The 21,393-nt window shown below is 41.8% G+C and overlaps 1 protein-coding gene across 3 annotated transcripts; it reads left to right on the forward strand.

The window, feature by feature from the left end:
* Positions 1 to 276: 276 nt before the first annotated feature.
* On the forward strand, positions 277 to 20,607 carry ZNF660 (zinc finger protein 660). 3 transcript variants are annotated; one of them, XR_015151049.1, is made up of 5 exons: positions 277 to 715; positions 1,772 to 1,908; positions 2,818 to 2,933; positions 10,779 to 11,289; positions 15,709 to 20,607. XR_015151049.1 is itself a non-coding variant. In XM_086366481.1 (4 exons), exon 4 carries the CDS (start codon positions 10,956 to 10,958, stop codon positions 11,934 to 11,936), a length of 981 nt encoding a protein of 326 aa, XP_086222607.1. In that variant the 5' UTR covers positions 277 to 715; positions 1,772 to 1,908; positions 2,818 to 2,933; positions 10,779 to 10,955; the 3' UTR covers positions 11,937 to 15,666. The 3 variants fall into 3 exon arrangements, 1 of the variants encoding a protein (XP_086222607.1); XR_015151050.1 differs by lacking the exon at positions 15,709 to 20,607 and adding an exon at positions 14,217 to 15,666; XM_086366481.1 differs by lacking the exon at positions 15,709 to 20,607 and having other exon boundaries at positions 10,779 to 15,666.
* Positions 20,608 to 21,393: the final 786 nt, after the last annotated feature.

The raw sequence follows: 21,393 nt of genomic DNA on the forward strand, positions 1-21,393 counted from the left end.
TTTCATCTATCGGGGTAGTCACGTGCCTTAACTGATCACTTCCTGTCTCTGCCTTCCCTTTCATAGTCCCACTGCCACCTATCCTCTTCTCTCTCTCTCCGTTTCTTTCTCCTGACTCACTACTATGTTCTATGTATTTATTGTCTTCTCTGACTTGAAGTTAAGCTTCATGGGGCAGCAAGTTCATTTTCTTCACTACAGTATCTGCGGAGACTAGAACAATGATATAATACGCACTCAACACTATTACATGCTGTGGGTACACGATAGCTTTGAGGCTGAAAGGAGAGGGATGTGTGGAAAAGATGACTTCTGCTCAGCATCCGGAGCTAGGGCTATGACTTAAGGGAGACTCACTTCGAGAAAGGCAGCCTGACCGCCCAGTTGATTGGTCCCTCTTCCCGCCCTAACCAAGTCCCTTCCTCAGGCTCCATCTCTTCTAGGGCTCTCCGCATATTGGCCTATCTCTCCGCCCTTTCACCCTGCCAACCAATGATAGGATAAAACTGGGCGAGAGGCGGGGCCAGAGCTCCCACAGATCAGTGAGAGAGCTGGCCAGGGGTCTGGAGGACTCCAGCCTCTGGGGCACAGAGGTGCAGAAACCTCCCGATGCCTAGAAAGACCGGAGGTTTAGGGTGGGAGTTAATGGGGAGTCAGTGACGTAGTTCCTTCTCCGCTTTGTTCCGAGACGTGGGTCGGGCGCTTTTGCTGAGGGGTATGTGGCAGCCCGGTGTGGGGTTTGGGCCGGTTCTGGGAGCGGGAGGGGCACACAGGCCCGGGGCCAGGCCTCCCTCACCGCTGCCAGCTGCGGAGACTGAGGTGCGGCAGTTCAAGGGGTCGTTGTGGGGCCCCTCTCCCCTCGTTCGGAGCTGGCCCTTTGTCTTGAGTCTTCTCCCACTGTGCTCACTTCGGACTAGGCTGACAGTAGTGACTGAACTGTATCATCCCCGCTGCTAGCCATGGGACCAACCTGGTAAAAGCGGTCCGAGTCTCGCCCAGGCTCCAAAGGCCTCCCCAACACTACGTATTTGATTCAGATCACCAGTATAATCCCTTATGTGTTCCTTGGGAGAAAACGGACCCAGAGAGGAGGGCAGAGTCTTGCCCAAGGTTACTTATTCATTCATTCATTCAACAAATACGTAGCACCAACTAGTAGTGTATTAGATCCGGGGATTACAGTTGTGTACAAGGCAAAACTATATTCTGGTATGAAAGAAATGGAACAATCTTTAACGGTTAGACGCACGGTCTGGGAATCTGAAGGAGGAAAGACAAAACCATCTTTGAGTCCTATCAATCCGGAGAGATAGGTAATCATAAAAAATTCTCCTTCTAGCATCCCATCTAGCTTTAGCCTTATTTCTTCCCGTCTTTAAAGACACTTGACTGAGCAAAGTTTCCCTCATCTCTTTTCTGCAAACTTTTGTTGGAAAGTTGGATTTCAGAGAATTTCTCTATTCAAGTGCATTTTTCAGAGGAGAATATGGAGACTTATGCTATCAGCAGAACAGTTGAAAAGGAGCGACTGTGGTATGATGGAATGAGGATTTCCTTCGGACACAGAAAACTTATCTCTTACTATACATACAGCCTTCAGCAAGTCATTCAATCTCTGGGAACTTCATTTCCTCATCTTTAAAATGGGAATGATCATCCTTACTGCTCGCAGTTCAGTAGGAAGGGAAGTGACCCAGGGATGGGACATTGCCCTGAGTGTCTGCTTGCAATTAAGATCTTAGAATACTCAGGCATTTCTATGTGTTTACAGTGATCCAAGACCCCACTAGGAACTTTTTCACCAAACCCAAAGAAGAGATGAGGCAAGGTCTGTACTGGGCGGAGATCCTTTGGAGTGAGGCTACTGTACACAGGTGTGAAAGTGAGCCATTTTCTTCTCTTCGGCAGGTGAGATCTTTATTGTGATATTAATTAGTTTGGGGATGGGAATCCTACCTGCCAGAAAATGTGGGGACCAGGGCTGAAAGGGAGCATTTCTGAAGAAAAACAGAAGTGAGAGGAGGCCCTCTAGATCCTGAGGAGTAGAATTTGGGGGTGGGAGCCTCCCATCCCAAATGTAGTGATGTAGTGGAACTCCAATTTGGGTGTCAGGAGACTTTAACTTGAGTCTTAGCTCTCCTCTAAGTTCCAGTTTCCCCATCTCAAAATTTTTATGAGACTAGGTGGTCTGCAAGGTTCCTCCCAACTCTGACATTCTGAGAATCTCTGAACAGTTACACTAAGTCAGTCTTTTAGGGAATTTAAGCCCTTGGATGGCCCTGTTGAGACAGAACTGCCAAGAATGTCAATATTGTCATGGTATTTAGACAATATGAAGTACCAAAGGGATGCACTGGTGGAGGAGGGATGGAGGTGGTCATGTGTAGAGGGTGCACTTCTCACCATTGTACAACCAGATTAAATTGGCTAGCATCCTGAACTTATTGAATATTTCGAATCAAACATTTATTGAGCTCTCTGTGCCAGGCACTGTGTGGGATACACATATGAATATCATGGGCCCTGTTCTCTGGAGGCTTAGAGCTTAAAGTGTACATGTGAAGAGGAAGGATGCACACATACACACAAGGAATTACAGTATAAGGCAACCTGATATTACAGATTTATTATGGCATTTTTTTAAGTGCAGAAATTTTTATATGGTCAAATCTATTAGCTTTTTTTCAGCCTTTGTTTTATGCGTAAGGCCTAGGCCTTTCTCTCCCTGAGATCAAGGTATTTCCTTCTAGTTTTTTTTTTTTCCTTGAAATTTTTACATTTCACTCATCTGCTTCTCTTGAATTTATTTATTTTCAGATATTGCCTCTTATTCATCACTCCACTGAAGCTAATCAGTAACCAAAGACCATGTGACTCAAAAGGACCTGAAAGGCTGATGATCCTTGTAAATTAGAGGAATGCAGTCTCCCTAGGTAAAATCTCTGTCTCTCTCGGAATAGAACTCTGCTCTTTGTGAGTGCCCCACAGCCTAAAATGAATGGTACTGCTGAGATGAAGACACTCATCCGTCAGACTCAGGCATTGTGGGTCAGAGACCTGTGGGGCCTCTTTGGTCCTGTTCCACTTGCTGGTTGCCTGAGGTTGTAGTTTTGTGCCCAGTTGCCTGGATACCCCTAGTGATGTCCTGTCCTTATCGTCTTATCTGTCTCTTGTCCTCCTTTAGCCAACACCTCATCTCCATACTATCAAGGAATTCTTCCAGAATTTATGAGCGAATTTCCCATCTATTTGGGCAGAGGAAAAATAGTTAGGTTTTCTTTTGATCAAACTGTCCTTGAACTAGTGCTCCCTGCTCTACTGAAAAGTCTTGCCTTCTCCTCAGATCTTCCAGAACCACCCTGAGCTTCCTTACTGCACGTCCTTGTACATTTCTTTCTCTCTCCCTGCCCTTTAACCAAAACCTCTATTTTAGCAAGTTTATATATTCTCACGACTTCCTCTGTCCTCTGTATCTTATTCTTAAGTTTGTATTCCTAACATATTCTTCCTCTTGCCTAAAGTGTTTCCCCGCATTTTCATCTTTTTTTTTCTTTTTCTTTTTTTTTTGGCTTGGACCATTTTAAAAGTCTTTATTGAATTTGTTACAATATTTCTTCCGTTGTTTATGTTCTGGTTTTTAGCCCCCAAACATTTGGGATCTTAGCTCCCTGACCAGAGTTATAATCCACACCTCCTACATTGAAAGTCGAAATCTTCACCAGTGGACTGCCAGGAAAGTCCTTCCCATCTTTCTTAGTGATATTATCATTCTCAATATTCAGATCTGGATCTGATGATCTAGAATTCTTTTCTTTAGTCATCCTCTGTATCCAGTCTGATATATGCATATGCTTTTCTGAAAATAGCTGGACTTATTTTCTCTCCTGTCATTATTCTGGACCAGGGTCTTGCTATCTCAGACATCTGTGTATCCATTTAGCAAACATTCAGTCAGCACCGAGAAAGTGGCAGGCCCTCTCATAGTCACCCATATTGCATCCCTAAATTCCCAACTCATTTCCCTTCCTCCATTATTTGTTTCTACTCTAATCCATCTGGGCTAATCTTCCTAAAGCATTTCTTTCCTAATTTCACTTTTGGATAGGGTGATATAAAATTTATTGTCTAAATTTGGGATGCTTTTGTAAATGAATGGGGGAACTATTAATAATGATGCTGTAAAAAATTTTAATATAAAAAATAAAGAATAATGATGTTGTAATATAAGGTATAAACCAGGACTGTTCTGGGAAAACTAGGGTGTATGATTACCCTACTTCTAGGTGGCAAGTTTTGGAGTCTTTCTTTTTAATTTCCTCAATTTACTTCTCATGGGATACCCCACTGCCTCTTTCTTCTGTTTTTCACTTCATGAAACAGAGAAACATGAATGTGCTGGGGGTGGAGGGAGGTCTGGGACTAGGGGAAATGAATGGCATTGCTTGAAGAACTATATTCTTGATAAGTGAGAATGAGATGGAAAGTAACAAGAGAGGAGAATAGCAGGGTAGAAAAAAGAATGTAGAAAATAGAAAGGAAGCTAAGGGTAGATTTCACTCTTCTGTTTAGAACTTTTTTCCCATTGATTGTCAGATTGTATCCATATGTTTTGCCCTGAAATTTCAATGTTCTGGCTGATATCACTTCAGGCAACTTGATTGTTTCATTCCTTCATTTGTTCATTCAAGAGCAACAGAAATTTCGAGTGCTTACTATTTGCCTGGGACTGTGCTTGGAATATGATAAAGAACAAAATGGACAAAAATCCCTGCCTTCATGAAGTTATGGGATAGTGTCACTACCCAATTATTTTCAGTACATCAACCTTGTGCCAGATTCCTTTTGAGAAAACAGTTCTTGCTTATCCTCAGGTTCAGCCAAAGTTCTGCCTTTCTTTTTAAACTTTATTATTTATTTATTTATTTTGGCTGTGCTGTGTGGCATATGGGATCTTAGTTCCCTGACCAGGGATCAAACCTATACCCTCTGCAATGGAAGTGCAGATTCTTAATCACTGTACCACCAGCATTGTCCCGTTTCTGCGTTTTTAAAACACCCTTCCCCAAGCATCCCAACCCCAAGTATTCACTCCATCTCCTAGCCCCCTTCATGTCCTAATTGGGTACATTGTAAACTTGTAATTTGTTCTATTAGTGTATTACCATTATGCCACTGTAAGTTCCTTAAATGTAGGTATGATATTGCATGCTTGTATTAGTCTTCTTGGGCAGCCATAGCAAAATTCCACAGACTGGGTGGCTTAAGCATTAGACATTTGTCTTCTCACAGTTCTGGAGGATAGAAGTCCAAGATCAAGGTGACTTGACTGTTTTTGGTTTCTGATGAGGACTCTTCCTGGCTTGTAGATGGCTACCTTCTTGTTGTGTGCTCACATGGCTTCCCTCGGTTTGTGTATGTGGTAGGGAGTGGGCAGGAGTGCAAGTGCAAGTGGTAGGTCTTCTTGTATGGACACATTAAACCTATTGGATCAGGGCTCCACCCTTATAACCTGCTTTAGTCTTAATTACCCCCTTAGAATTCACATCTCCAAATATAGTCACATTGGGGGCTTGGGATTATACATATGAATTTTGGAGGGATACAGTCAGTGTGTACCAGTCCTTTTTTTTTTTTCATTCAATATGGAGTTGTGTAAATACCTAGCTATTAATGTTTTTCCTGTCCACACCTTTCTGGAAGGCTGCAAGACATATTTGCATAATAGCCTTTAAGGGTAAAATAGATACTGCACTAGCTAACTGGGAAGCATTGGATCAGCCATGCCTAGAAGTGGGGTGCCCAGGGGCTGGCTTCAAGGCACTGTCTTATTCTGAATTTCTAAATTACTTTATTCTAGTAATTATGAAAATCTGTTCCTTTAAGTGAAAGTCACTTAGTTGTGTCCATCTCTTTGCGACCCCATCTACTATACAGTCCATGGAATTCTCCAGGCCAGAATACTGGAGTGGGTAGCCTTTTCCTTCTCCAGGGGATCTTCACAACCCAGGGACTGAACCCAGGTCTCCCGCATTGCAGGTGGGTTCCTTACCAGCTGAGCCACAAGGGAAGCCCAAGAATAGTGGAGTGGGTAGCCTATCCCTTCTCCGGTGGATCTTCTTGACCCAGGAATTGAACCAGAATCTCCTGCATTGCAGGCGGGTTCTTTACCAACTGAGCTATCAGGGAAGCTCCATTCCTCTAAAGTCATTTCCTAACTTTTCATAAATAATATTGTAGAAAGGAAAATAATTAAACAGTAATACAGTTTAGCAGAGGACAATTTGCCAGCAAAATGGGAGGCCTTCATAAGAGCAAATACATAAACATATCTACCTAGTCATCCATCCATTCATTCATACAAACAGTTTCACTTTTCTGCAACGGTGCTTTTTAAAAATTGCTCTGTGTGAGATCCAAAACAGAGATATGTACATGGTAGAGTGTTCAATAATTACTAGTTTAAGAAATGTATGAAGAAAAGAGAAAGTTTCAGAGAAGATTAAAAATAGAAAAGAAGCTGAGAAAAAGCCATCAACTTTCTCAGAACTCTGGAGGTAGCTTCACTAGCTGTCTTATTTGGCTCTGCAGTCCCCTGACTACTTCTCATTGGCTTCCTCCACCTGCTGACTCCTGTTTGATTAGGAGGGTGTAAGCAGCTAGGTGTGCTCAGGCTCCTAAGTATCCTCGTCTCCTACCATTTTCTGTGCCTGCCCTTCTTGTCTTGGGCACAAGTCTGTGTACATGTGCCTGTGTATCATATCAGTGGCACCAATACACTTCTGAGATGTGAACTCCAGCCTTCACAGTTATTTTCTTGCTGCCCTTGAGCACTCACCATTGGATATGTCCCTCCTGCAGAGAGCCTGACTCTGTTTATCACAAAGCTATAAGATAATAAAAATTAGTCAAACTTTTAAGTCTTTATTGAATTTGTAACAATATTGCTTCTGTTTTATGTTTTGAGTTTTTGTCTGCAAGGTATGTGGGCTCTTAACTGCCCGACAAAGGATCGAACCTGCACCCCCTTCAGTGGAAGGCAAAGTTTTAAGCACTGAACTCCCAGTGAAGCACCCAGTCAATTTTTTTTTTTTAAATCAGTAGGCAGTACTGCAAAACAATGTCATTCCTTCCAATCCAGTAACTCACTTATGAAAGTTTTATCCTAGGAATATATTTCAATGAGAAGAAAACTTTGTGTGTCTAGAGTGATCATGATAGCATTATTGATAGTAGTTAAACCTCAGGGAACAACAGAAACGTCTGATACTAGCAAAATTATAGGTAAATTGTAATGAGTTTAATTGGTGGTGCATTATGTAGTCAAAAAATGATACTGAAGTGGAAGTGAAAGTGTTAGTCAGTCGTGTCCAATTCTTTGTGACCCCATGGATTGTAGCCTGCTAGACTCCTCTGTCCATGTAATTCTCCAGGCAACAGTAGTGAAGTGGGTAGCCATTCCCTTCTCCAGGGGATCTTCCCAACCCAGGGATCAAACCCGGGTCCTGCATTGTGGGCAGATTCTTTATCATCTGAGCCACAAAGGAGTTAATAGCAATATGAAAAATACTTATAAAAAACTAAGTAGAAGAAGTAGAATGCAAAATTGTACTTATTGTATATTTACAACTATCATTATGAATATGGACAAGTCTGAGAAGGAATATAGTAAAAGGAGAATTAGTGATGTGTTAGTATCATGGCGTCATCTTTCAATTTTCTCTTATGACTCAACCTTCTCTAGATTTGAGGTCTACTATCGTTATCTATCAGAGAAGGCAATGGCACCCCACTCCAATACTCTTGCCTGGGAAATTCCATGGATGGAGGAGCCTGGTAGGCTGCAGTCCATGGGGTCGCTAAGAGTCGGATACAACTGAGCGACTTCACTTTCACTTTTCACTTTCATGCATTGGAGAAGGAAATGGCAACCCACTCCAGTGTTCTTGCCTGGAGAATCCCAGGGACTGGGGAGCCTGGTGAGCTGCCGTCTCTGGGGTCGCACAGAGTCGGACACGACTGAAGCAACTTAGCAGCAGCAGCAGCAGTAGAGTTATCTATACATTGGTTTCCCTAGTAACTCAGACAGTAAAGCATCTGCCTGCAAAGCCAGACACCTGGATTCAATCCCTGGGTTGGGAAGATTCCCTGGAGAAAGAAATGGCAACCCACTCCAGTATTCTTGCTAGGAAAATTCCATGGATAGAGGAGCCTGACAGGTTACAGTCCATGGAGTTGCAAAGAGTCAGACAGGACTGAGCGACTAACATACACACACACACACACACACATAGTTACTTATATGTTCAGAGTTTGACGTCAAACCAGTTGGGAAATTCCTGCTCCTCTTGACATTGGTTTCATAATATAATCCCCTTTCGGTTGTACTGTCCTCCGCTCTCACCCTCTTGCTATTTTTTCTTTTTTTAGCTGGTTGGGGAGGGAGGCTTATGTGTGGGATCTTAGTTCCCTGACTAGGGATCAAACCCATGCCCCCTGTGTTGGCATTGTGGAGGCTTAATCACTGGACTGCCAGAGAAGTCCCTCTCTTGCCATCTTTAGATAGTTTACCATTGTGCCATGCAAGGTCCTATCAGAGTTTCCCCCTCTATGCTTTAATTAACCCTGTTCCCAAGTTCAGCCTCTCAGGTTCACCACGTAAACTCTGACTGGTAAAAAAACAGACAGACTGAACTTGCACAATGTACCTGGATCCAGTTACAGACCAGCCCCTGCACAGTAGGCTATGATGTGACTAGACTTCAATATTGGAAGAAAAGTGTTATCCCTATCACAACAGAGCTTAAGAAAAGGGATATAGACAGGGACCTAGTACCTATACTAGAGCAAAAAATGAAATCTTAGTCACACTCTAAGATGGAATCCTCGTTACTATTTTATGAAACAATTTTTGAGCACCTATTTTGTTCCAGCCACTATATCACTGATGCTAGGGGAATAGGTCAGCATGAACTAAATGCCAAATTGATCTGAAGATTACACATTTGACCTACTGAACTAAAGATCTTTCAGTACATTTTTTTCTAGGGACCATATTATGAGTTCAGTTTAGTTCAGTTCTGTCTCTCAGTCATGTCCAACTCTTTGCGACCCCATGAATCACAGCATGCCAGGCCTCCCTGTCCATCACCAACTCCTGGAGTTCATTCAAACTCATGTCCATTGAGTCGGTGATGCCATCCGGCTATGTCATCCTCTGTCATCCCCTTCTCCTCCTGCCCCCAATCCCTCCCAACATCAGGGTCTTTTCCAATGAGTCAGCTCTTTGCATGGGTGGCCAAAGTATTGGAGTTTCAGCTTCAGCATCAGTCCTTCCAATGAACACCCAGGACTGATCTCCTTTAGGATGGACTGGTTGGATCTCCTTGCAGTCCAAGGGACTCTCAAGAGTCTTCTCCAACACCACAGTTCAAAAGCATCAATTCTTATTTCATGGCTGCAGTCACCATCTGCACTGATTTTGGAGCCCACAAAAATAAAGTCTGCCACTGTTTCCACTGTTTCCCCATCTATTTCCCATGAAGTGATGGGACCAGATGCCATGATCTTAGTTTTCTGATTGTTGAGCTTTAAGCCAACTTTTTCACTCTCTTCTTTCAATTTCATCAAGAGGCTTTTTAGTTCCTCTTCACTTTATGCCATAAGGGTGGTGTCATCTGCATATCTGAGGTTATTGAGATTTCTTCCGGCAATCTTGATTCCAGCTTGTGCTTCTTCCAGCCCAGCATTTCTCATGATGTACTCTGCATAGAAGTTAAATAAGCAGGGGGACAATATACAGCCTTGACATACTCCTTTTCCTATTTGGAACCAGTCTGTTGTTCCATGTCCAGTTCTAACTGTTGCTTCCTGACCTGCATACAGGTTTCTCAAGAGGCAGGTCAGGTGGTCTGGTATTCCCATCTCTTGAAGAATTTTCCACAGTTTATTGTGATCCACACAGTCAAAGGCTTTGGCATAGTCAATAAAGCAGAAATAGATGTTTTTCTGGAACTCTCTTGCTTTTTCAATGATCCAGCGGATGTTGGCAATTTGATCTCTGGTTCCTCTGCCTTTTCTAAAACCAGCTTGAACATCAGGAAGTTCACAGTTCCTGTATTGCTGAAGCCTGGCTTGGAGAATTTTGAGCATTACTTTACTAGCATGTGAGATGAGTGCAATTGTGCGATAGTTTGAGCATTCTTTGGCATTGCCTTTCTTTGGGATTGGAATGAAAACTGACCTTTTCCAGTCGTGTGGCCACTGCTGAGTTTTCCAAACTTGCTGGCATATTGAGTGCAGCACTTTCACAGCATCATCTTTCAGGATTTTAAATAGCTCCACTGGAATTCCATCACCTCCACTAGCTTTGTTCACAGTGATGCTTTCTAAGGCCCACTTGACTTCACATTCCAGGATGTCTGGCTCTAGGTGAGTGATCACATCATATTGAGTTAGATGGCTCCGATTCTGGGAGCAGATCATAAAATAGGAAGAAACCAGGGTGGGTTTTATATTACTCATTATTCATTCTAATACTGCACCTGTTGGGCTTCTCTCAGTCCCTTGCTTTCCATAAGCTTCCTCTTTCCATAAGTTTCCTTGCTTTTACCTTAGCCTCTATGTCTAACCTCATTTTTCTCATCTTTTTGATCAGTCTTCCCAGCCTTACTTTTCCATGTGAGATCCTGTGGTCCACCACATCTTGTTATCCTTGGATAGTTCTCCTTCCTTTAGTATAGAGAGCAGGTGACATGTGCAAATTCTGTTTCTTCTTTCAGATGGTGAAATGAGGACTGAAGAAGTATTGATTCCAAAATATCATTCCTGAAAAATCAAAGTCTCAACTTTCAAGAGAGCAACACAGAGGTATTGCCAAGGAAGTCAAAATTTTGAAAGCACTTTTGAAGGGAAAGAAAAGACTCGAGGGGCCACTGGGATGCTCCAAGCAAGAGAAAATGAGGAGAAAGACAAGAAACTTCAAACAGAAGACAGTTCAAGACAATAAAACACTCACAGAAGTGAGTGACCAAGAATCTGAAAAAGATGGCCCTACAATAAATGAGAGAATTCAGGCTGCAAAGAGACAGTATGTGTGTACTGAGTGTGGGAAAGCCTTTAGTCAAAGTGCAAACCTCACAGTACATGAACGAATCCACACAGGAGAGAAACCCTATAAGTGTAAGGAGTGTGGAAAAGCCTTTAGTCATAGCTCCAACCTCGTTGTTCATCGGAGAATCCACACAGGATTGAAGCCGTACACGTGCAGCGAATGTGGGAAATCTTTCAGTGGTAAGTCCCACCTTATTCGGCACCAGGGAATCCACAGTGGGGAGAAAACCTATGAATGTAAGGAGTGTGGGAAAGCCTTTAGTCGGAGTTCTGGCCTGATTTCCCATCACAGAGTTCACACTGGTGAGAAGCCCTACACCTGTATTGAATGTGGGAAAGCCTTTAGCCGCAGTTCAAATCTTACTCAACATCAGAGAATGCACAAAGGGAAAAAAGTTTACAAGTGTAAGGAGTGTGGGAAAACATGTGTTTCTAATACAAAGATTATGGACCATCAGAGAATTCACACTGGCGAGAAGCCTTATGAATGCGATGAGTGTGGAAAAGCGTTCATCTTAAAGAAGACCCTTAATGAACATCAGCGACTTCATCGTAGAGAGAAACCCTACAAATGTAATGAGTGTGGGAAAGCTTTTACTTCTAATCGAAATCTTATTGATCATCAGAGAGTTCACACTGGAGAAAAACCCTATAAATGTAATGAGTGTGGAAAAACCTTCAGGCAGACTTCTCAAGTGATTCTACATTTGAGAACCCACACGAAGGAGAAACCTTATAAGTGCAGTGAGTGTGGGAAGGCCTATCGTTACAGCTCACAGCTTATTCAACATCAGAGAAAGCATAATGAGGAGAAAGAAATGTCATAAATAACATATTGTTACAAAGTGGAGCTAATTGCTGCTTTTGGAAAAGCAGTTTTTCAGTATTATCAACCTTAATTCTTTAAGAATCCACACAGGGAAAGTAATCAGAAGTAGACAAAGATTAACAGAAGGGAGTATTCATGCCAGCATCATGTAAAACTGGAGGAAGAAAACTAAATTTTCAACAGAATTGGGTTTAAGTGAATGATGGTCTATCCATAAGATGGCTTTGCATCCATTGTAAAAATTTTTTAAAATATTTAGTGCCATGGAAGAAATGATTTGAATAAAATGGAAGAGAAATGAAAGAGAAAAACAATGAAATATCCAAAATTTTAAAAAATTTATGCAAAGGAAAAAATGGAAATGAAATAATACCAAGCCAAAATATTAACAATGATTATCTTTGGGTAATAGGATTATAGGTAATTTCTATTTTCTTCTTTATACTTTTCTATGCTTTTTAGATTTTCTACAGTGAGAATGTACCACTTTTATATTCAGGGGAGAAAAAGTAGAGTATTTTTTAAATGCAATGAGCACATACTCATTTTCATTCAACAGTGTTATGAAGGTTACAGACTCTAAAGTCCTAGGACTGCACCCTAATACTGACCTTAGTAGAAGGGGAACCCTCAGCAAGTCACTTCCTTTTAGAGCCTGTTTCCTGTGTATTATATCATAAATACCAGTTGTTGGCTTTTGCAGTTTTAAGATAAACTGACTTTACAGTCAACAAAATATCTAATCCACTTTCTTAATCACTTTTAGGTTAAAAGAAAACAGTAAAAATTTACTGTATTCTCTCCCACTGCTGTAGAAGCATCCAGAGAGAATAAAGAACCACCCAGGCTCCATCTTATCAATATATGTCTACAGAACCAGATAAAAATACCCCCTTATGAAATTGAAACAATTGCAGTTTCATAACCTTTAAAGAGAGTCAGCATAATCTAACACAAGGGGAATACTACCTTCACATGTTTCATAGACTTTAGTAGCTAAAATTGCAGAGTTTTGGGTCAGAGATATATAAGTTCTAATTCCAGATCTACTATGCACTAGCTTGCCAGTTTTGGACAAGTCCCTTAAGTGCTCTGAGCTGTAGGTTTATCTGTAAAATGGGAGTAACTTCCTACCTCACCAGATTGCTGTGAGGATTAAATAAGATAATGCCCTTAAATGTGTGACCAGCCTTTATGTCCAGCCCTCTGAGAAGGCCTTAATCTGTTTTCAATAAGTATTTTAAACTTTTAAGACAGCTCAGAATCTGGGAAACCTTAGAATTGCCCCATTCTTAACTCAGTGGTTCCTCCTCCTTTGTATACAATGAATGCCTAAGCCTGACACCATTTGTCTTCTGCATGTAGTGATACATTGTTTCAGGAACTACTGAGGATTTGATATCCCATTTGTAGAAGAAAATGGAGTCTCAGGTGAGGTTAGGTGACTGGCTAATAAGTGGTTTAAGCCAGAATTTGAAGTCAGATCAGACTTTCAAGTCCATGCTTTCTGTGTTTTACCAAAGTGCCTCTGCCCATCATGATGGTTCTGTGAGTGGGAGACCGAGAAGTTGGGATTCTCCTGACTAGCCACTTCTATGAAAGGTGGTTGATGATATATGGACAATTATAGGTTGATCATGGTTTCATAAGGAAGGTGCTAAAAAGAAGTGGATGGTATGAAGCATATATTTGGGTGGAAAGAGATTGTTTAGTTTTTGTCCTATTTTGTTTGATAGGATAATGGCTTATATATAATTTTGTGCTATAATAGTCCCTCTTTGCATAGTTATTCAAAGCATGGTTTCTAGGCTCTGTTGCTGTGTTCAGGGGTAGGACTGTTGTATCATTGGTCACCCTTGGGTAGGCACTTCCCCAAGAGTCTGGGTGAACACAAGGGAAGGTCACTCACTTGTGACTGTGGCTAGACAGAACTGTAGCAGGAAGGGACTTGCATCATTTTTCCCTAGTCATGTGTCCTTTTCAAAATTCTACAAGGAGGGTGTAATTAATATTTTATGCCTTTTGTCATGCCAGCCATTCTCAGCTGCTGATTACCTATATGGAAACTCCCATGACTAATGTCTCCTGGCCCTGCTAAAACAGCTTTATAAGAAAACAGGAAACGAAATTCCTGTGTGCCTGTTGGTATTTTTTAAGCATTTATTATTGCTTAGCAGAGTTTTTGATGCTTCTGATACTGCTGAGCAAAACATTTTTCCACCACTATGTCATAGTGTCTGAAATTCTTTCTTCAAATAGCCTTTCTTTTTCATCTTAGAAAACTCTGTGGTCTCCAAGAATAAGTATCTTCTAGGAAGGAAGCCAGAGAAGGCAATGGCACCCCACTCCAGTACTCTTGCCTGGAAAATCCCATGGGCAGCGGAATCTGGTAGGCTGCAGTCCATGGGGTCGCTAAGAGTCGGACACAGCTGAGCGACTTCACTTTCACTTTTCACTTTCATGCATTGGAGGAGGAAATGGCAACCCACTTCAGTATTCTTGCCTGGAGAATCCCAGGGATGCGGGAGTCTGGTTGGCTTCCATCTATGGGGTCGCACAGAGTCGGACACAACTGAAGCGACTTAGCAGCAGCAGCAGCAGAAAGGAAGCCAGAGGTCTGAATAAATTGACATTTCTTACCCAGGCAAGCCAAGATAATGGACCCAGGAGGAGGCCCTCAGTAGCTTCTAATCTTCTAGGCTGATACCTATCTTAAGCTGCAGGAGTAAATGTTAATAAGTATGCTCTATACTCTTTCATATACCTATTCTGCAATGTAGTTTGAACTGACCGGCTCACCTTTCTGCAGAAGTTTTTTAAGACTACCAGCTGCCTGTTTCAGTCAACATTTAATTTTGCAGTTCTTACCATTCTTTCAAGCCCTTTTATGATACACTCTGAAATTCAAGTTCTGTCTGTTTAAATGTTTTTTTCCAACTTCCTGTTCTAATGGAAGCCTGGTTGTTCCCTAACAGCAGTGCTTCCTCTGCAGTTCCTCAATTGCTAGTTTTTGTCTCCCGCAACCCATTTACCTCTCTGTACGCCATTTCTTCTCTATTCTGTCAAAACCTCAACTCTCTTGAAATGCGTGTCACTCAACTACTGTGTATTGTCCATCTCTGTTTCTGTCATCTGCTGGTTTCCTGTGCACTCACATTTACTCACTTGTTTTTACTACCCTGAATATTCCCAAGGAATATGAAGTCAGTATTTTTTGACCATAGATACCCTGTATGTAGAATTGCTTTGGTGTGGACTAGAAATATATATATCTGTTTTAAGTTGTGAGAAAAAGTGTGAAGTTAAAATGTTATGTAGCCTTGATTAAAGGGAAATCTGAAAGACAAAGAATCTTGCATATAGAGGTGAATGTCTCCCTAGATTTAGAGATATTTTTCATTGATGGTGTGTACTATATTAGATCTTATTAGGAACTCAGAAGAAAATTTAAACCAAAAACAGCTTTAAATAGTAACAGCATTTTCATGACCATGAATCCCATAAGACTATATTTCATTTTCAGCTCTGTATCCTGAGTGACAGAATTGCTTTTTAAATGTTTTTCCATTCAATATAAATAAAATAGTACGTTCATATTGTTAGGTTGTTTTTAGAAACTAGACTGTCTGTCTTCACCTCTGATGTTATAAAACTGGAGTCATAACACTTTTGCTAAAAATGGTTATAATTCCTCCAATAAATATCTGTTGTTATTTCCTTATTATAAATATCACTAAATTTTTTTTCTTTTGCTTCCTTCCTTTATTCAGATTGGGAAGAAAACAGTTCAATTTGCTTTTCTTTAAGCAGATGCTTTTGGAATGAAGATGTGATTCTGGCTTGTTTCAGATTCAAACACAACATGAAGCTTGTTATTTTCATACTCTTAATAGAGTTGTTCCTCAGTAACTGCAGGGGATTGGGTCCAGGACCCCCACCACCATACCAAAATCAAAGGATACTCAAGTCTCTTCTATAAAATGGCAAACTATTACATATAACCTATGCACGTCCTCCAGTATACTTTAAATCATCTTTAGATTACTTATAAAATGTAATACAATGTAAATGCTTTGTATATAGTTGTAAATGCAATGAAAATAATGCATATAAATAGTTGCCAGTATGGCAAATTCAGGATTTGCTTTTTGGAACTTTCTAAAGTTTTTTCATTTTTAATATTTTTTACCTGTTTTGGGTTAAATACATGATGCAGAACCCACAGATATAGAGGGCCAACTCTACAAAAGTAGAGCTCTAGCCATTAGAAATTGTCCTTCTGGGATTTCCCTGGCAGTCCAAAGGTTAAGACTCCACACTTCCAATGCAAGGGATGCAGATTCAATCCCTGGTGGGGGAACTAAAATTACACATGCTGTGTGGCCAAAAAAAACAAAATGTCCTCTTCTGTTATTTCGCTGGAGAACTTGTATAGCAAGTTATTGTCCCATCCCCTCTCTGGTCTCATCTCTGTTCAAACCTATACTATTATATAGACATCCTTTGGCTGTATAAAACCAGCATGTTCCCTGAGGTACATTTCTACTCCAGAAGGCAAATTTGTGAGGGGTCCAAAGGAGATGGCTAATTCCTTTTTGGGCAATGTAGATACAGGACTTCACTAGTTCTCACTCCTTCCACTGACCATTTTAAATCCACACAGCACAATTTGATCAATAAGGACTGTAGCCATGACAAAGCTGTAACCATTCTTTTAAGTTCAATGATTCCCAAATCTAGGAATCACAAAAAGTAATTTCACATATACAGGTATATTTCCCAAGCCCACAAAATTAGCATATTTGGGTCAGGGTATAGGACTCTATTGGAGAAGGAAATGGCAACCCACTCTAGTATTCTTGCATGAAAAATCCCATGGACAGATGAGCTTGCAGGCTACAGTCCAGAGGGTCCCCAGGAGTTGGACCCAACTGGGCTCGATAAAGGACAGAAATGGTATGGACCTAACAGAAGCAGAAGATATTAAGAAGAGGTGGCAGGAATACACAAAAGAACTGTACAAAAAAGATGTTCATGATCAAGATAATCACGATGGTGTGATCACTCTCCTAGAGCCAGACATCCTGGAATGTGAAGTCAAGTGGGCCTTAGAAAGCATCACTATGAACAAAGCTAGTGGAGGTGATGGAATTCCAGTGGAGCTATTTCAAATCCTGAAAGATGATGCTGTGAAAGTGCTGCACTCAATATGCCAGCAAGTTTGGAAAACTCAGCAGTGGCCACACGACTGGAAAAGGTCAGTTTTCATTCCAATCCCAAAGAAAGGCAATGCCAAAGAATGCTCAAACTATCGCACAATTGCACTCGTCTCACACGCTAGTAAAGTAATGCTCAAAATTCTCCAAGCCAGGCTTCAGCAATACGGGAACTGTGAACTTCCAGATGTTCAAGCTGGTTTTAGAAAAGGCAGAGGAACCAGAGATCAAATTGCCAACATCTGCTGGATCATTGAAAAAGCAAGAGAGTTCCAGAAAAACATCTATTTCTGCTTTATTGACTATGCCAAAGCCTTTGACTGTGTGGATCACAATGAACTGGAAAATTCTTCAAGAGATGGGAATACCAGACCACCTGACCTGCCTCTTGAGAAACCTGTATGCAGGTCAGGAAGCAACAGTTAGAACTGGACATGGAACAACAGACTGGTTCCAAATAGGAAAAGGAGTATGTCAAGGCTGTATATTGTCCCCCTGCTTATTTAACTTCTATGCAGAGTACATCATGAGAAACAGTGGACTGGAAGAAGCACAAGCTGGAATCAAGATTGCCGGGAGAAATACCAATAACCTCTGATATGCAGATGACACCACCCTTATGGCAGAAAGTGAAGAGGAACTAAAGGGCCTCTTGATGTAATTGAAAGAAGAGAGTGAAAAAGTTGGCTTAAAGCTCAACAGTCAGAAAACTAAGATCATGGCATCTGGTCCCATCACTTCAAGGGAAATAGATGGGTAAACAGTGGAAACAGTGTCAGACTTTATTTTTGGGGGCTCCAAAATCACTGCAGATGGTGACTGCAGCCATTAAATTAAAAGACGCTTACTCCTTGGAAGAAAAGTTACGACCAACCTAGATAGCATATTCAAAAGCAGAGACAGTACTTTGCCAACAAAGGTCCGTCTAGTCAAGGCTATTGTTTTTCCGGTGGTCATGTATGGATGTGAGAGTTGGACTGTGAACAAAGCTGAGTGCTGAAGAATTGATGCTTTTGAACTGTGGTGTTGGAGAAGACTCTTGAGAGTCCCTTGGACTGCAAGGAGATCCAACCAGTCCATTCTGAAGGAGATCAGCCCTGGGATTTCTTTGGAAGGAATGATGCTGAAGCTGAAACTCCAGTACTTTGGCGACCTCATGCAAAGAGTTGACTCATTGGAAAAGACTCTGATGCTGGGATGGATTGGGGGCAAGAGGAGAAGGGGACGACAGAGGATGAGATGGCTGGATGGCATCACCAACTCGATGGATGTGAGTCTGAGTGAACTCCGGGAGTTGGTGATGGACAGGGAGGCCTGGCGTGCTGCAATTCATGGGGTCACAAAGAGTCGGACACGACTGAGTGACTAAACTGAGCTACTAAGCACACATGCACTAGGAATCTATGTAAAACAAAACTTTTAAAGCAGGAGTTTAAGGAAGATCTCCATGAGGAATCTTGACTCTTTACATGGCTATTTTTGTCATAATTTTCCATTTTACCTCAGAAAAATCTACAAATCACAAAATTACTGAGACATATACCAGAGTTTGTATAATCATAACAAATTAGCAACCAGTTTACTGAGTGAAAGAAAATGCTGTCACATTTGCAATGTTGGTTTAACCACAGAGTTGAGCAGATTCGTGTTTTAAAAAATTATAGGACTTACATGGTGGCCCAGTGGTTAAGAATCTGCCTGCCAATGCAGGAAACATGGATTTGATCCCCTTGTTCAGTAAGATCCAACATGCCATGGAGCAACTAAGCCCTTGCGCCACAACTCTTGAAGCCCATTAGGCCCTAGAGCCTGTGATTCACATGGGGAAGCCACTGCAATGAGAAGCCCGTGTACTACAACCACAACTAGAGAGTAGCCCCAGCTCACTGCAACTAGAGAAAAGTCTGCACACTGCAATGAAGACCCAGCACAGCCAAAAATTAAGTTTTTTTTTAAATAAAAAATTGTAGTAGAACAAAATGGTGAACAAGATAAAAATAGTCCTTTGGCTATGACACAGCATAGAAATGTTGGATAAAACTTAAACATCCTTTTAGAGGTCTTTCAGAGAGTAAAATAATCCTCAGAGCCTAGGATAAAGAAGTGGAAGTCAGATAAATGAGTGCTGTGTGCCATGTGGCAGTTTGCTGATCCTGGTCATCAAAGGACATAGACTTTATCAACCACAAGGGCAGGGATTTGAGTCCCTGCACCTCACAGCCTGTGGGATCTTAGTTACCTGACCAGGGCTGAACCTGTGCCCCCTGCCATGGAAGCGTGGAGTCGTAAGCCCTGGACCACCAGGGAGGTCCTCCCATTCATGCTTTGAGACCTATAAAGTACTATCTCCTGGTTCTCTTTCTATTTGGTTGGGTGTTGGGTCCTTACCCTCTGTCTGCTTAGTATTTATCACTCTCTGGTGCATTTTGTATTTGTTTTCTGTCTATCCTCCCTAGAAATGTAATGTAAACTTACATTTCTAGGGACTTCACCTCTTTATGCAAGGAGATCCAACCAGTCCATTCTGAAGGAGATCAGCCCTGGGATTTCTTTGGAAGGAATGATGCTAAAGCTGAAACTCCAGTACTTTGGCCACCTCATGCAAAGAGTTGACTCATTGGAAAAGACTCTGATGCTGGGAGGGATTGGGGGCAAGAGGAGAAGGGGATGACAGAGGATGAGATGGCTGGATGGCATCACTGACTCGATGGACGTGAGTCTGAGTGAACTCTGGGAGTTGGTGATGGACAGGGAGGCCTGGCGTGCTGTGATTCATGGGGTCGCAAAGAGTCAGACACGACTGAGCGACTGATCTGATCTGATCACCTCTTTATTTATGTCCTTAGTGCCTAGAACATTGTCTAGCACATTAGTACTCAGTAAATTGTTGTTGAATGAACAGAGGAGCAGAGAATGAGATGTTTAAGCAAGTGTTCAGTGAAAGCTAGAAGAAAACATATCAATAGAATAACACCTTGCTCATTTAACAAGCATTCGTCTAGCACCTACTGTGGCTTTGTGCTAGGTGCTAAGTGTATGTGGAATCCATATAGTTGTTAGGGGAAGCACACTGATTGAAACCATCCACCCTGGCCAGGCACCATAGTAACTATTTGCATGAGTTGTTTAATGACAGGAGATCCTGATAAGGAATACGGAACTAATAAGCCACCACCAACCAGAAGAGTTTGGGAAAGGTTGAAAGGAGACACCACGTGCCCGTCCACTTCCCGGAATCCCTCTCGCTAGTATCCATCTTGGCTGAGCGATGCGTGCGCCACCAGGAAAGACTCTGAATTAGAATGATTGGCCAAAGACCACCTGGAAACTAATCCCATCACCATAAAACCCGAGACTGTGAGCCATGCAGCAGAGCAGTTCTCCTGGGTTCCCTTACCCTACTGCTCTCCACCTGGGTGCCCTTTCCCAATAAAATCTCTTGCTTTGTCAGCAGATGTGTCTCCTTGGACAATTCATTTCTGAGTGTTAGACAAGAGCCCAGTTTCGGGCCCTGGAAGGGGTCCGCCTTCCTGCAACATAGTCATGGCCTTTGCCCTTGAGACAGGAGAGAAAGAGGCAGGAAACAAATGCTGGATAAATGAAGATGGGGGTGCAGTTGCTGGGATTTGATAAAGACTGACTGGAACCAGCTGAAACCAAGGTTGTTTTGAGAAGTCTGGTCATGGACCTTTAGTTCATTATATCTTTTTTGTAATACCAGAAATCACTCTTTGTCCATGACAGTTCTGAGATGGACCATCAAAGGCCAGAAAGTGGACAGTGGTCCAACTCCTGGGAAATACCCCCTCTTCCTGACATAGCAATATTCCTGGAAGTAGTTATATTCCTCCCATATGTTAGCATATTAAATTACTTAGCCCATGAAAACTACAACCTCATTCCCTGGTGCTGCTCTCACTTTCCGAGATAGTTCATATTTGGGCTTGTGGAGTGTGAATTTCTCCTAAAACACTTTCACTTTTCTTTGACTTGCTATTGAATTCTTTCCTGCACAAAGGTAAGGACCCTCACTTGGTGATCCATCCTAAAGGCTCCTGTGGGCCCAAGGATGTGACATTTCCCTCTTTTGCAATACCCTTTTGGAGCCTCTTTCTGTCATCTTATATAGAGGGACAATTCCAGGAGTCCAAACTTAAAAGATTTAAGTATCAAAGAGAGAAGCAGAGTTCCAGTACCCTTTACACAGACCTAACTTTACTCAGGGTGGTGGACAACTGC

The sequence above is a fragment of the Bos grunniens genome, chromosome 22, assembly GCF_055505025.1.
Source record: "Bos grunniens cultivar Pamir isolate PY7600 chromosome 22, Bosgru_T2T1.0, whole genome shotgun sequence".
In the NCBI taxonomy this organism is placed as follows: Eukaryota; Metazoa; Chordata; class Mammalia; order Artiodactyla; family Bovidae; genus Bos; species Bos grunniens.

Excerpts from the sequence above, each read along its gene's own strand:
- ZNF660 (XM_086366481.1), top strand. The coding sequence starts at position 10,956 with ATGAGGAGAAAGACAAGAAACTTCAAACAGAAGACAGTTCAAGACAAT.